Source organism: Prosopis cineraria, unplaced genomic scaffold, assembly GCF_029017545.1.
Source record: "Prosopis cineraria cultivar Desert tree isolate PC_DT_omini unplaced genomic scaffold, ASM2901754v1 PC1105, whole genome shotgun sequence".
In the NCBI taxonomy this organism is placed as follows: Eukaryota; Viridiplantae; Streptophyta; class Magnoliopsida; order Fabales; family Fabaceae; genus Prosopis; species Prosopis cineraria.
The window spans coordinates 24371-36195 of NW_026556430.1; the positions used below are offsets into that span (position 1 = coordinate 24371).

Here is an 11825-nt window from a genome sequence, read left to right on the forward strand (position 1 = left end):
ACAATCCATTAGACCCTCTATAGTTTTTAGAGAGTTTAGAGAAAATGGAGATAGTGGAAAATTTATATCGTATTGGGGTTATTGACTAATCATCTTATATGAACCAATTCAATAACTGTCATGATTAATTAATTAATCTCTCATTATCCTTAACTCATTTAGTTAAGAGATAGAGAATCACTGATGGTTACAGTGTTACAGGTTGGGCCTCTGCTCATTGGATTCACTCGTGTGGTCTACCTATTACGGTTCACATAAGATCATAAAAATTAATCTGTCTGGGCTAATTAATTAATACAAATCCATAAATATTTATAAATATTCTAACAATTATATTATTTTATAATAGATTTGTAAAATTTATTCCTTAATTTCTCGATTGCTAGTATTTCACTGCAACAAAAAAATGTATTGTAAAATCAAATTTAATTCTTTTTGACCACTAAAATCAAAATCAAATAATCCAAACAAAAAGCAAACGAGTTACATTAAATCCTCTATACGACCATGATAGTTCTACATTTTGTTTATTATTTTGCCTATAGCATGTGAAGAGAAAATGTCATAACCGCTAATTAGTCATGCAAATATGCAGTGCCATATTTAAAAAAAAAAAATAACTCTTCCAACTTGAATTGAATTGATTGGATGTAAATGTTCCATATTACAAATTAGATCTCTTTTCTCTATTGCTTTGTATTTGTTTTCTCCTTTAATGCTCAATATCTTTATCATATAATATGTTTCTAAAAGTTGTTGCACAAAACGCTCTAACAAAGGCAACTTCAATTTGAAAGAAAGGCATGGTCAACTAGAAGGCTTTCATTATATTGGAAGGAAAGATCCACGTAGAAAATAAGACGAGATTAAGATGAAATAGAAAATAAAAAAGAAAATGACAATTAGGTCAAAATAATTTCTAATTGCAAATTGTGGAGGCGCGTTGTTCCTACAAAATTCCAAATAAGATAATATTAATTAAAAATAATTGTTTTGAAATGCAATTAAGAGTCACTTGCTTTACTAGTCAAAATAGTTGAATCAATTTACCTTAATGTCTCCAATTTAAATTCAAATATATAATCACATTAAATAAATTCTAAAGACATGCTTGAAGTATCATGAGTATGCTGTTAAAATAAAATTGTTTTGAAATGCTATTTTTATTTTTTATAACCTAACTTTTCTTTCCTCTATTTTTTTTTCTAGTTCTTGGATGTACTTGGAACAATTTGTCTTTTCATTTAAAAAAAAAAGTATTGCAATTAAAAAATATACCAAAAAAAAATTAAAACGTGGCAAGTATTGACAGGCACGTCACTAACACTACGTGGCAACAGAAGTAGTCTCCTCCTCGTTGTGCACAACAAGCAAAGGCACTTGCAAAAGGATTCATAATTAAATAAATAAAATAAATAAATAAAGAGTGAAAATCGTTGACCGTTTCTTTGCCTCCAAAACATCCTTAACGGTAACCAACTTCTGACCCTTCATGTTCTCTCCTCCTCTTTCTCTTCAATCACTCTGCAATCTCAGAAATAAACAAAATTAAATTAAAATTAGTCAAACAATTTCCTCTCCGCTTCTCCACGAACCAATCCACCACCAGCTCCGCCTTTCGCCGCCCATATCCACCATGCAGCGACGGAAATCGCTCACATTGAACTGGGACGGTCTCGGAGATGACGATGAAGATGACGATCGCTTCTTCGAGACGCGCGAGCGTATGTCCTCCGCTGCCCCTATCGATCTGGAAGCTTCCTCCTCCGACGAAGATGACGGGTTCGAAGACAGCCGCATGTCGTTTAGTGCCAACATGTCCCCCAACAAATCCGAGAGAGTCAAGCCCTTTCCGGTCACCGTTGCCGCCTTGGGCTCCGAATACGACATGTGGATCGCATCTCCGGGATCAATCACGGAGCGCAGAAAACGATTACTTCTCGGTATGGGCCTGGACGAGAACAAAGAGGTCCTCAGAATCACAAGCATGGCTCTGGATCGCGCCATTTCGAAGAAATTCGAAAATGACCAAACCGATTGTTCACCTTCAACACCAACAAGTACAAGTAAATCTTCTGCTCCTCATTCATCATCTTCTTCTTCCACTGTAAGTTCGCAATCGGAGGTAAAACATCATAGGAAAAAATCAAGAAAGCCGTCCATTATCCCCTTCGTTCTCGGTCGCTCGCGATCCGAAGGCGACATTGATTCGTTCTCGATGCCAAAATACAGGAAAGAAGAATTCATAGGTAAAATCTCCAAGCAACGCCTGACGAGAACATCTTCGGACTCGACATTTTCTCGTGGCGGTGCTCGTCCGTGCAAAGGAGAATCCCGAGTGGCAATGAAACATAAAGAAAGGCCGGGGCAGTCGCCGCCGCCGCCGCATCACTGCTCGAAGATGACGTCGGTGAAGTCTAACTGGGGATTAGGAGCTTTCTTCTTGATCAAGAATCTGGACACGGGAAAAGAGTTCATCGTCAACGAGTCAAGCGAAGACGGGATGTGGAACAGACTAAGCGATCTGCAAACAGGGAAGAAATTAACAATGGAGGAATTTGAACGACACCTAGGACATTCCCCGGTGGTGAAAGAGCTGATGAGTCGCGACAAAGTGAACAGAAGTACCAGCGACGGTTCTGGATACGATCGGAAGCTCACGACGCAGCATTCGTATTTCTCAAAGAGCTTAAGGAAGAGCAAAAGAACAGGGGCTGCTCTGTTGAAGAACATCAAAGGAGTGGCTTCTGGGTTCATCGGGGAGAGAGAGAGAGATGAGACACAGAAGTCGTCATTGTCATCGTCAACACAATTGTCGACGACTTCTGAACAGAAACCCGCGAAGAACGAACAGTGGGTGAGAGTAAGACAAAGTGGGAAATCCATGAAAGAGCTCTCAGCTCTGCATCTGTGTCAAGAATTTCAAGCTCACGAAGGCTGTATCTGGACGATCAGGTTCAGTACAGATGGTCATTACATGGCGAGTTCAGGGGAAGACAAGGTGATTCACGTATGGGAAGTGCAGGAATGCGAGGTCACGTCGATGAAGCCAGATGAGGGAAGTCTCACTCCGATTCATCCATCGTTGCTTGGATCACCGGAACGAAATGGAAAAGAAGAATGGAATGATATGAAGAAGAAAGGGAAGCATGGAAGCAAAAGATCAGGAAGGAGTTTCGCGATTCCTGATTATGTTCACATCCCTGAAACTGTGTTCTCTTTCTCAGAGAAACCTTATTGCTCTTTCCATGGCCATTGCGACGACGTTTTGGACTTGTCCTGGTCAAGATCTCAGGTCAGCTTCTTCCCCATGTTAAATTACCTTAAGGAAAATCCGGCCATTGGGACCAAGAAACATAAATATTTGCAGAAAAGTCCCAAATTCAAAAATAAAATCAGTAGGGATCAATGATCATGATACTTGAGCGACAATATATTTTTAATATTTTAATTTTATACAATATTTTATTTTATTTTTTAATTTTATAAAATGTTATTTTTTCAGTTTTTTAATCTAATATCGTTAGTTTTATTCTAAAAAAAATTTTATATTTTAAATTTTTAAATATTAATAAAATATTTTTAAATGTTGACTTTTTAAAATAATAATGATTGACAAATAAAATAATTATTTAAAATTAATGGTGTTAGAATCAGAAAAATTTTTATTTTTTAAAATTAAAGAATCAAATTAAAATATCATATAAAGTTAAAGAATTAAAAATACATTTTAATGTTTATTTTTTTAATTTTTTAATGAAATTATCAAAACAACTTTTCTTTTTCTACATTAATTCATACATTAAATATTATGGAAGATTTATGAATGACTTCAAACATTCCAAGAAGCTTAAATATTTGGGCATAAATCCCTAATTCAGAAATAAAACCCACAAGAGATCATGATCCTAAGAAAGACAATACATTTTCCAACGAAATTATCAAAATACCCTTCCTTTTTCGGTAGTAATTTACATAATCCAAATTTATTGAAGATTCATGGATAACTTCAATATGATATTTTGTGATTTTCGAAAACATATTGTTGCTCTAGGACCATGGTCATTGAGGGACAATATATTTTTTCCGCAAAATTATCAAAATACTCTCTCTTTTTCTGCACTCGTCTACAGAGTACATTTGGGATTTGTGCCCAAATATTTGAGCTATTCAATTGCCATGTCCAATTTTGAATCTTCCATTAACTTAATTTGAAGTGGTGATTTTTTTTTTTTCCCAATGAATATGAACACATGGCATTGTTGCATAACGCAGCTACTGCTATCATCGTCAATGGATAAAACAGTGAGATTATGGGACATGGAGAGCAGGGCGTGCTTGCAGGTGTTCACCCACAGTGATTATGGTAAGTAAGTTTAATGAATTCATAATTAAAATAATTAATCCAAATTAATTAAAACATGGGTGTGGCAGTAACGTGCGTGCAGTTCAACCCAATGGACGAAGAGTATTTCATTAGTGGGTGTCTGGACACGAAGGTGAGAATTTGGAACATTCCTCAACGCTTCGTGGTGGATTGGATCGATACTCACGAAATGGTCACTGCTATTTCTTACACTCCTGACGCTCAAGTATATTTCTCTTCTCCTAATTACCCTTTTCTTCTTTCTTTAGTTATTGCTACTAACAAATATAATGGAGCCACACTTTTATTTATTTATCTATTTTTATTGCGAGAGTGACAGTATAACTTCCTAAAATAATAATTAGGTTCCTGATGAAATTTTCTGAGTAACAATTTATAAGTAAGAATCTCACTTATAAACTGATTGAGAGTTACATTTATAATTTACTCCCTTCATTCAATATTATTAATTGTGTCCTCAATTATTTGGTTCATTGTCTTTAAAATTATACTCTTTTTATCTTTATTCTTATTTAATATAGTATTTCAATTATAAAGTTTTATTAAATAACCAACTAGTTAAAGGTGTTTTTTTTTTTTGTATAAAACAAATTAAGGGTGTTTTTGAGGGGAAAAAACCTCATTAATTGTATCTTGAAAGATTCAGAGCGCCTTATACTTTTTTAACATGATATTTCAAAAAAGTTGACTTATTATATAAAGCAGAGGGAATGAATATCATTTTTGTAATTGAAATTAATTAATTTATAATCATCTATATTAATATTTATAACATTTTTTGAAAAAATTGTTATCTGTCATTAATTCACTCTTTGAATATTTTGCAGTATACAGATGACCCATTTTAAACATTCAGATCCATTTTCATTAATGAACGAGGCATTTTTTCCCCTTTTTAAAGAAAGCTTTTGTCTTTAAAGATTAAAACATGAAACAAACGAGGCCATGACAAAATAAAAAAAAGCATGAAACATGAACTGAAAAGTTCTCATCTGTATATTTTGACTTTGGCGGGATTATGTTTGTGTTGTTATGTAGGCTGCTTTTGTCGGTACTCATAACGGAAGCTGTCGCTTGTATAGCACGGAAGGTAATTCCTCATTCTCAGCCTCCAAATTGTTCAAAGATGAAAAGAACCAGCTGAATGATGTAGTTTTACTTCAAAATATTTGCATAAATTAAATTTCGTCCCAGAATTGCTTACTTTTTTTCATTTTAAATTATGAAACTATATCAACTGATCTAAGGAAAATATTCCGGTGTGGGTGAAAAAAAATATTTCAACATAATGATACCTTAAATTCGTTCAAAAAAAATAATAATGATACCTTAAAAAATATGTATATTAATTCAGTTCTATATGGTGACACAGATTGCAAAATAAGTCAAATAGGCGCAGTTGAGCTTAGGCGAAAGAAGAAATCTCATTTAAGAAAGGTGACTGGTTTTCAGGTAATTTTCCATGAGCATGCATGCATTGTATTCTCAATGTATCATAACAAGAGAGATTAAGTAACTAATCTTGGGTTTACATCCTTACATACAGTTTGCTCCAAGTAATCCATCAGAAGTGCTTGTTACTTCAGCTGATTCCAGGATCAGAATTGTAGAAAATTCCAGAGTTGTTCATAAGTTTGTAGGTGCTTACTCTTGCACTCCAAAACCTCTCTGTTTCTTCCTTTTGTTATTTTTTTTTAAAGAAAGAAAATCAGTTTTTCGGATTGTAATTTAAATTTTAATAAATAATAGTTAAGGACCTTAATAATCAGTCTTTTTCTCAATAATGATAGAAGATATATTGCAATTTTGAGAAAGCATGAATTTAAAAGTCTCTTTCATGAATTTTCAGCTATCATTTTTCCCGTAAAATAACAATAAATTTAATTTATAAATTCACGTTTTACTTATATCTTGAGCAACAATATTACTCCCTTCTTTAAAATTATAAGCCACTTTTAATTAAATTACACCTTCAATGAGTTTGTTAATCATATATATTGTAAAGTGCATACTATGGTACTGTTTATCTATGGTTGCATGAACAGTATGATGATTTTTTTTTTTTAAAAAAGGGAGATTTGGTTTTTCTATATTAAGAGTTTATATGAAACCCAAAACAAAAATTAAAAAAATAGGTATGGGATCCATCTTGTAAATATGATACTCATAAAAAAATAATATGTATAAGATCTAATGTTTTTTTAAACGTAGAAGATTTATCATTTGTTGCTTGTTATTTTTCAAATTATACACTTTTTTTCATATTTACCTTTATTTAATTAAGTATCTTAACTAGAAACCATTATTATCTACACCCATAATTAAGGGTTTGTTTTTTTTGAAAAACCCTCATTAAGTCTTCCTTAAAGACCTAAAATATATTATATTTTTTAACATCTTAACTATAAAACATGTCTTATATTTTTTTAAAGGAGAAAGTACCTTCTTAATTATAGAATTGCTAAAATTAAGATTAAGATTACTTTTGAAAAGTGAAGTTATCATCTCAATAATAGTGATTCATGTCGATAACAAACAAACTTGAAGAGTAAATTTCTCTTTAAAATTCAGATGAAAAATATCTCCTAGAGATCTTAACTGATAACCTATAATGTGTTTGATTTGGATGTTGCTGATGAACAACAGGATTTCGAAATGCAAATAGCCAAATATCAGCTTCATTTAGTCCAAATGGAAGATACGTGATAAGTGCAAGTGAAGATTCACAAGTATATGTGTGGAAGAATGAAGGCCATGCAAAAGCCAGAAACCTAATTCTGACTCAATCCCACGAGCAATTCCAATGCAGAGACGTCTCCATAGCAATCCCATGGCCTCGCACTATCAAGGGTGACCCTCCCATAGGACCATCCCTCCATTCAAAAAGACACCCTAAACACTATCCAGCTCCTCCATCTTCTTCCTGTGGATCTCCACTTCATCCTTCTTCTAAGCCAACACTTTTGCCTCCTCTTCCCAATAAGATCAAGAGAAACAACCAAAACCAGGCCTCTGATAACGCTTCTCCTTCCTGGGATGACGAGCCCTCAGGGATTTCAGGTACAATGTCTGGGATTGGAGCTATTTCGTTTGCTCATAGTGGGAGTAAGAGTAGGTGGTCTCCATTTTCTAGGAATAAGAGTAGTAGTAGTAGTAATGGTCACCATGTCGTTGTGGAAGAGGAAGAACCTACAGCGATCTCTCGCACTGGTTCTGGAATTGGGGATTCGTTTTCTTCTTCTGACTCTGCTTCCATGAGGTATGGCGACTCACCTACCATGTCTGCTTCTGCTAGATCATCATCATCTTCTTCTTCTTGGTCAATGCACTTTGATAATGGTCATGCCAATAGCTCAAGCTCTCATGCTTCAGCATGGGGGTTGGTGATTGTAACAGCTGGGTTTGGAGGTGAAATTAGGTGTTATCAAAATTTTGGGTTGCCTAGAAAGGTATGAGAAACACCAATAGTTTTAGAGTCACATGACAATTTATATCAAAAATGCACAATAATACTACATATTTTTGTCACATTTAGTATATTTTCTTTATAAGGAAGAGAATACATGTGAGTGTGTGTGTGTGAGGTAGATAAGGTACTATGTTTTTGTCATGGCTATTTCTTCACTGATGATGACAAAGCTTTGTCCCATGACATTGGCAGTTTTGCGAGACAAGATAGAATATGTAAGTTGAACCATCCCTTGTTGTTTTGAAAGAGTTGTAATCAATGCAGGAGTCATATAAAGATATATAATGTCAAGCTTTTTTGTTCTCATGATGACATTAGCAATATATTTGTGGAAATTTTGATGCTTGCATTGTACGTAGGCCTTTGAAGTAAAGAAGATCTTTGAGTTTTTGTAAGGCATATAAAGCCAGTGAGCAGCAATAGATACGCAAGTACATGAAATTCAAACTTCATTAGTTACTTGTAACTTTTAAGCAATGGTGATTAGATACATTAAGCACTGCATTTCTTCTTTGGCATCTTCAATTTGGAGTTTTTGAAGCAACTTATTGCATAATGAAATTTTAAACCGCCTGGGATTTATTCTTAGCCATTATGACATGTTCAAAAAGGGAAAAAAAATAAAGAAAAAACTTAGGTAGAAATTAAAGAAGCCTTGACATCAATCAAATAAAGGTGGAAATAACTATTCTTTGTTTTTGAAAACAGAAAAATTTTAAAGTCTATTTGAACAAGTGTTTTTTATTTAATTATTTTTTAATAGAAATAACTTCAAATTATTTTTATTTTATTTTTTATTTTTAAAATATACTATATTTGATTATTAAAAAGTACAGTTATCTTGATCAATTTTTATCATAAATTATCACCATTAACTGTTCATAACTATTACTATCAATCTATTTTTTCACTCTAAAATTGTTTTTAAATTAACAAAGCCAAATAAATTTTTATTTTTTTAAAAAAATAATTCTAAAAATTATATTACAAAACAGTTTTTAAAAAGAAAAAATGAAAATAGAAACCAAACAAGCTCTTAATTTGGCATAAGAGAATAAAAATAATGTCAAGGAACTGGATGGCTTGCCATCATGGCATAATCCACGCATGTTTGAAATATATATAAATAAAAATTTAACATTATATTATTTTGAATTTACAAAATTTTATTTAAGATTTATAAGTTTTGACTTTTTTTAATGAATTCTAAGTAAGTTGAATGCTGAGACTCATGGCTCACCAAAACTTAGGTACACTTTTAAACTTAAAAAGCTCATAGAGATACTTATAAATTATATCTATCAATGAATTCTTAGTTTATCAAAAGGATTCAAACTTATGTTCTTATATAATATAAATTGTATTATTACTAATGAGGATATAAGCTTTACTTAATTTTATTAAGTTCTGTCAAGATGTTCAAATTTGAGAAGCTATTTGAGCCGATGTGGGCAATCTCACACTAAATAAAATTAAATTTAATAATTAATATATAATAAAAGAAAAAGACTCATAAACCCAAGACTTAAAGTTTTGAGTTAATACGTGTCTTTCCACTTCTCTAGTCTATATGTTCTCTTTCTGTTACCGGACTGTCGCATCCAAGAATATTTCTCGGTAGGTAAATTTTATTCTTCAATTAATTATGAGGCCAAAACGAAAGTTTTAAAGGCCAACTTTATATTCATTAAAAGGAAGAACACGGTGCTCCATGCATTGGTCCCTGCTCAAATGCTGTTGGTTTATCAGTTTGGTCCATATCCCTTCCCTCTAACAACACAGTAATTAGTCATATGAAGCGTTCGCATTAAGTTTCATGTTTTGTTGTCTATCACCATTTTAAATTTACAATTGAAAACCAATTTTAGTGGTGTATTCTGTTTTATTTTTAAGAAAAAAATTGAAAGAAATTCTAAATTTCCATATATATATATATATATCACAATTTTTTAAAACCATCTGAACATGCATTAGAAAGACATATCATCCAAAAGAAAAGAGGATGTGAGTTGCAGTAACCCAATTTAGTTAGTTTATCCCTTGTCTACAAATATCATGCATGATCCTTAGATATTTTTAATAGAAGAGGAAATGAAGGAAAAAGATGTTATGAAAAGGGACACATAGAACAGTCAAAAAAAAGAAAGAAATAATTGAATCCGAAGGCTTTTTGTGCTTACGCGACTCACTTTTATGAAATGTACTAATTTTTGTTAGCATTTTTGGAAGAATTAGGTGAGAAGAAAAGGCACATATATGTTACGGTATAAAGGTGGCAGAGATTATATTTATTAGGTCCACTTATAGCAGTACCACGCATGACCAAACTCCTCTCTAGAAAAAGAATTAAGATAACATGTTATGGTTGGTGGAGTCGACTCAAAAGTTATTTATCTGCAGAAAGTTTTGTTGATAGTAAACGCCTAGCAAAGATCAGAGGGTCAGCGTGAGATTTAATTTTTCGAGTTAATTAGGACTTAATTTAATTAATTCATTCCTTTTTCACGGGAAATTTTGACGTTAGAGGGGCCCTTGGTAGTAACTTCAGGGACGACCTGCACCAACTAAGAGTTTGATTAATTTTTGGTCGAAGCATTATATATATATATTAAAGCCTTACAGCTTTTACAAGATGTTGGTGAAAAGTGTGTTTTTATTTTAAGGCAGCCAACTAACAGCCAGCCATTCCCAGACTGTGGATGGAGGACAGAAAAATATGCAAATATAAGACAGGACCTAAATCCTCTGCATCTCTCTCTCTCTCTCTCTCTCTGTGTGTGTGTCTGTGTGAATTTTCATGAGTTTTAACTAATGTAAACCATTGATTAAATCATTTTCATGATGTTGCCGCGTTTGCCGCTTCAGTTCTCCTCAGCCATGATTTTTAAGGGATCGAATGTCGGTCTTGGTTGTTCGGGTAATGAGGGCAGAGGAAACAACGTTTCATTTGTAAAGTGCCAGCATCAAGAAAGTTGATTTAATCAATGGCTCTTTTTAGCTCATATTCATGGAAATTTAGACGGAGAAATTCAGAGTATTGTAATCCCAAAAATAAAATGGGTACTATCACTTTCCTCAAAACCCCATAACATTTTGTTTAATTTTTTGTTTGGTTTCTGCTCTGTTTGCTTGAGGTTTCCTTACTCTTCATGCATGTTCTGTGTCGTCTTGATCATAATAATAATAAAAAATATTTCAGAGGGACGTTTCTACCTCCAAAAAGGACTTGTTGACATTGAGATGACACAGAAACCCCCTTTCACGTCCCTTCACTGTTACTTCGCCACCAAGAACTTCGGTTGAGACAGTTACGTCCGACCAATGAGATAAAACTTTTCAAGCTTCACTTACTGATTCTCAAGTTTCATGTCCTGTGGGTTTAAACCCAGATAACAAGCTGCAGTAAAAATAAGTTCCATGAGTTCACAGGTAAGTTAAGCTCAAGATATTTAACATCTTCAATGGACATGAATTCTTAGGTAAGTTTGGCCTATATACTAAATTAATCATTAACACACTCGAATTTTTAGGTGAGTTTGGTCTATGCAGTAAACCTAGTCTGCCTTACATCTCACAGTAAATTAACAAGTTTAGTTTTGTCACTACGCATGCACTAAAGAGTATAACAAGACATCTAATAACGTGGTTTTTCCAAGAACGGGGGCTTCACTTGAACAGGAAGGAGGTCGAAAGAAATTGATTGTCTTGGACACCACTCTAAAGTTGTTCAAACAACTCATTCCGTTAAAATAATACAGCAATAGCAAATTGCAGCTCTTAATGGAGTATAGCTTCTCTTTGAAACATATGGATAATATTGCATCACCTACTCAAACAACTGATCTCATTCCACTATTTATTGCCAACCCGTGGTCTCTTTTGCATCCAGGGTTCAAACACAGAGGAACACTAGCTCTCCAACTCTTTTAAAGCTATCATTCGCTTCTCTAAGATCAGAGAGCAAATGGG

General features: G+C 33.4%; 1 protein-coding gene across 1 annotated transcript; it reads left to right on the forward strand.

The window, feature by feature from the left end:
- Nucleotides 1-1530: 1530 nt before the first annotated feature.
- LOC129299271 (uncharacterized) lies at nucleotides 1531-8147 on the forward strand. The gene is made up of 7 exons (XM_054937738.1): nucleotides 1531-3295; nucleotides 4276-4366; nucleotides 4435-4592; nucleotides 5426-5477; nucleotides 5760-5839; nucleotides 5934-6027; nucleotides 7034-8147. Exons 1-7 carry the CDS (start codon nucleotides 1637-1639, stop codon nucleotides 7840-7842), a joined length of 2943 nt encoding a protein of 980 aa, XP_054793713.1. The 5' UTR covers nucleotides 1531-1636; the 3' UTR covers nucleotides 7843-8147.
- The last annotated feature ends 3678 nt before the right edge of the window (nucleotides 8148-11825 follow it).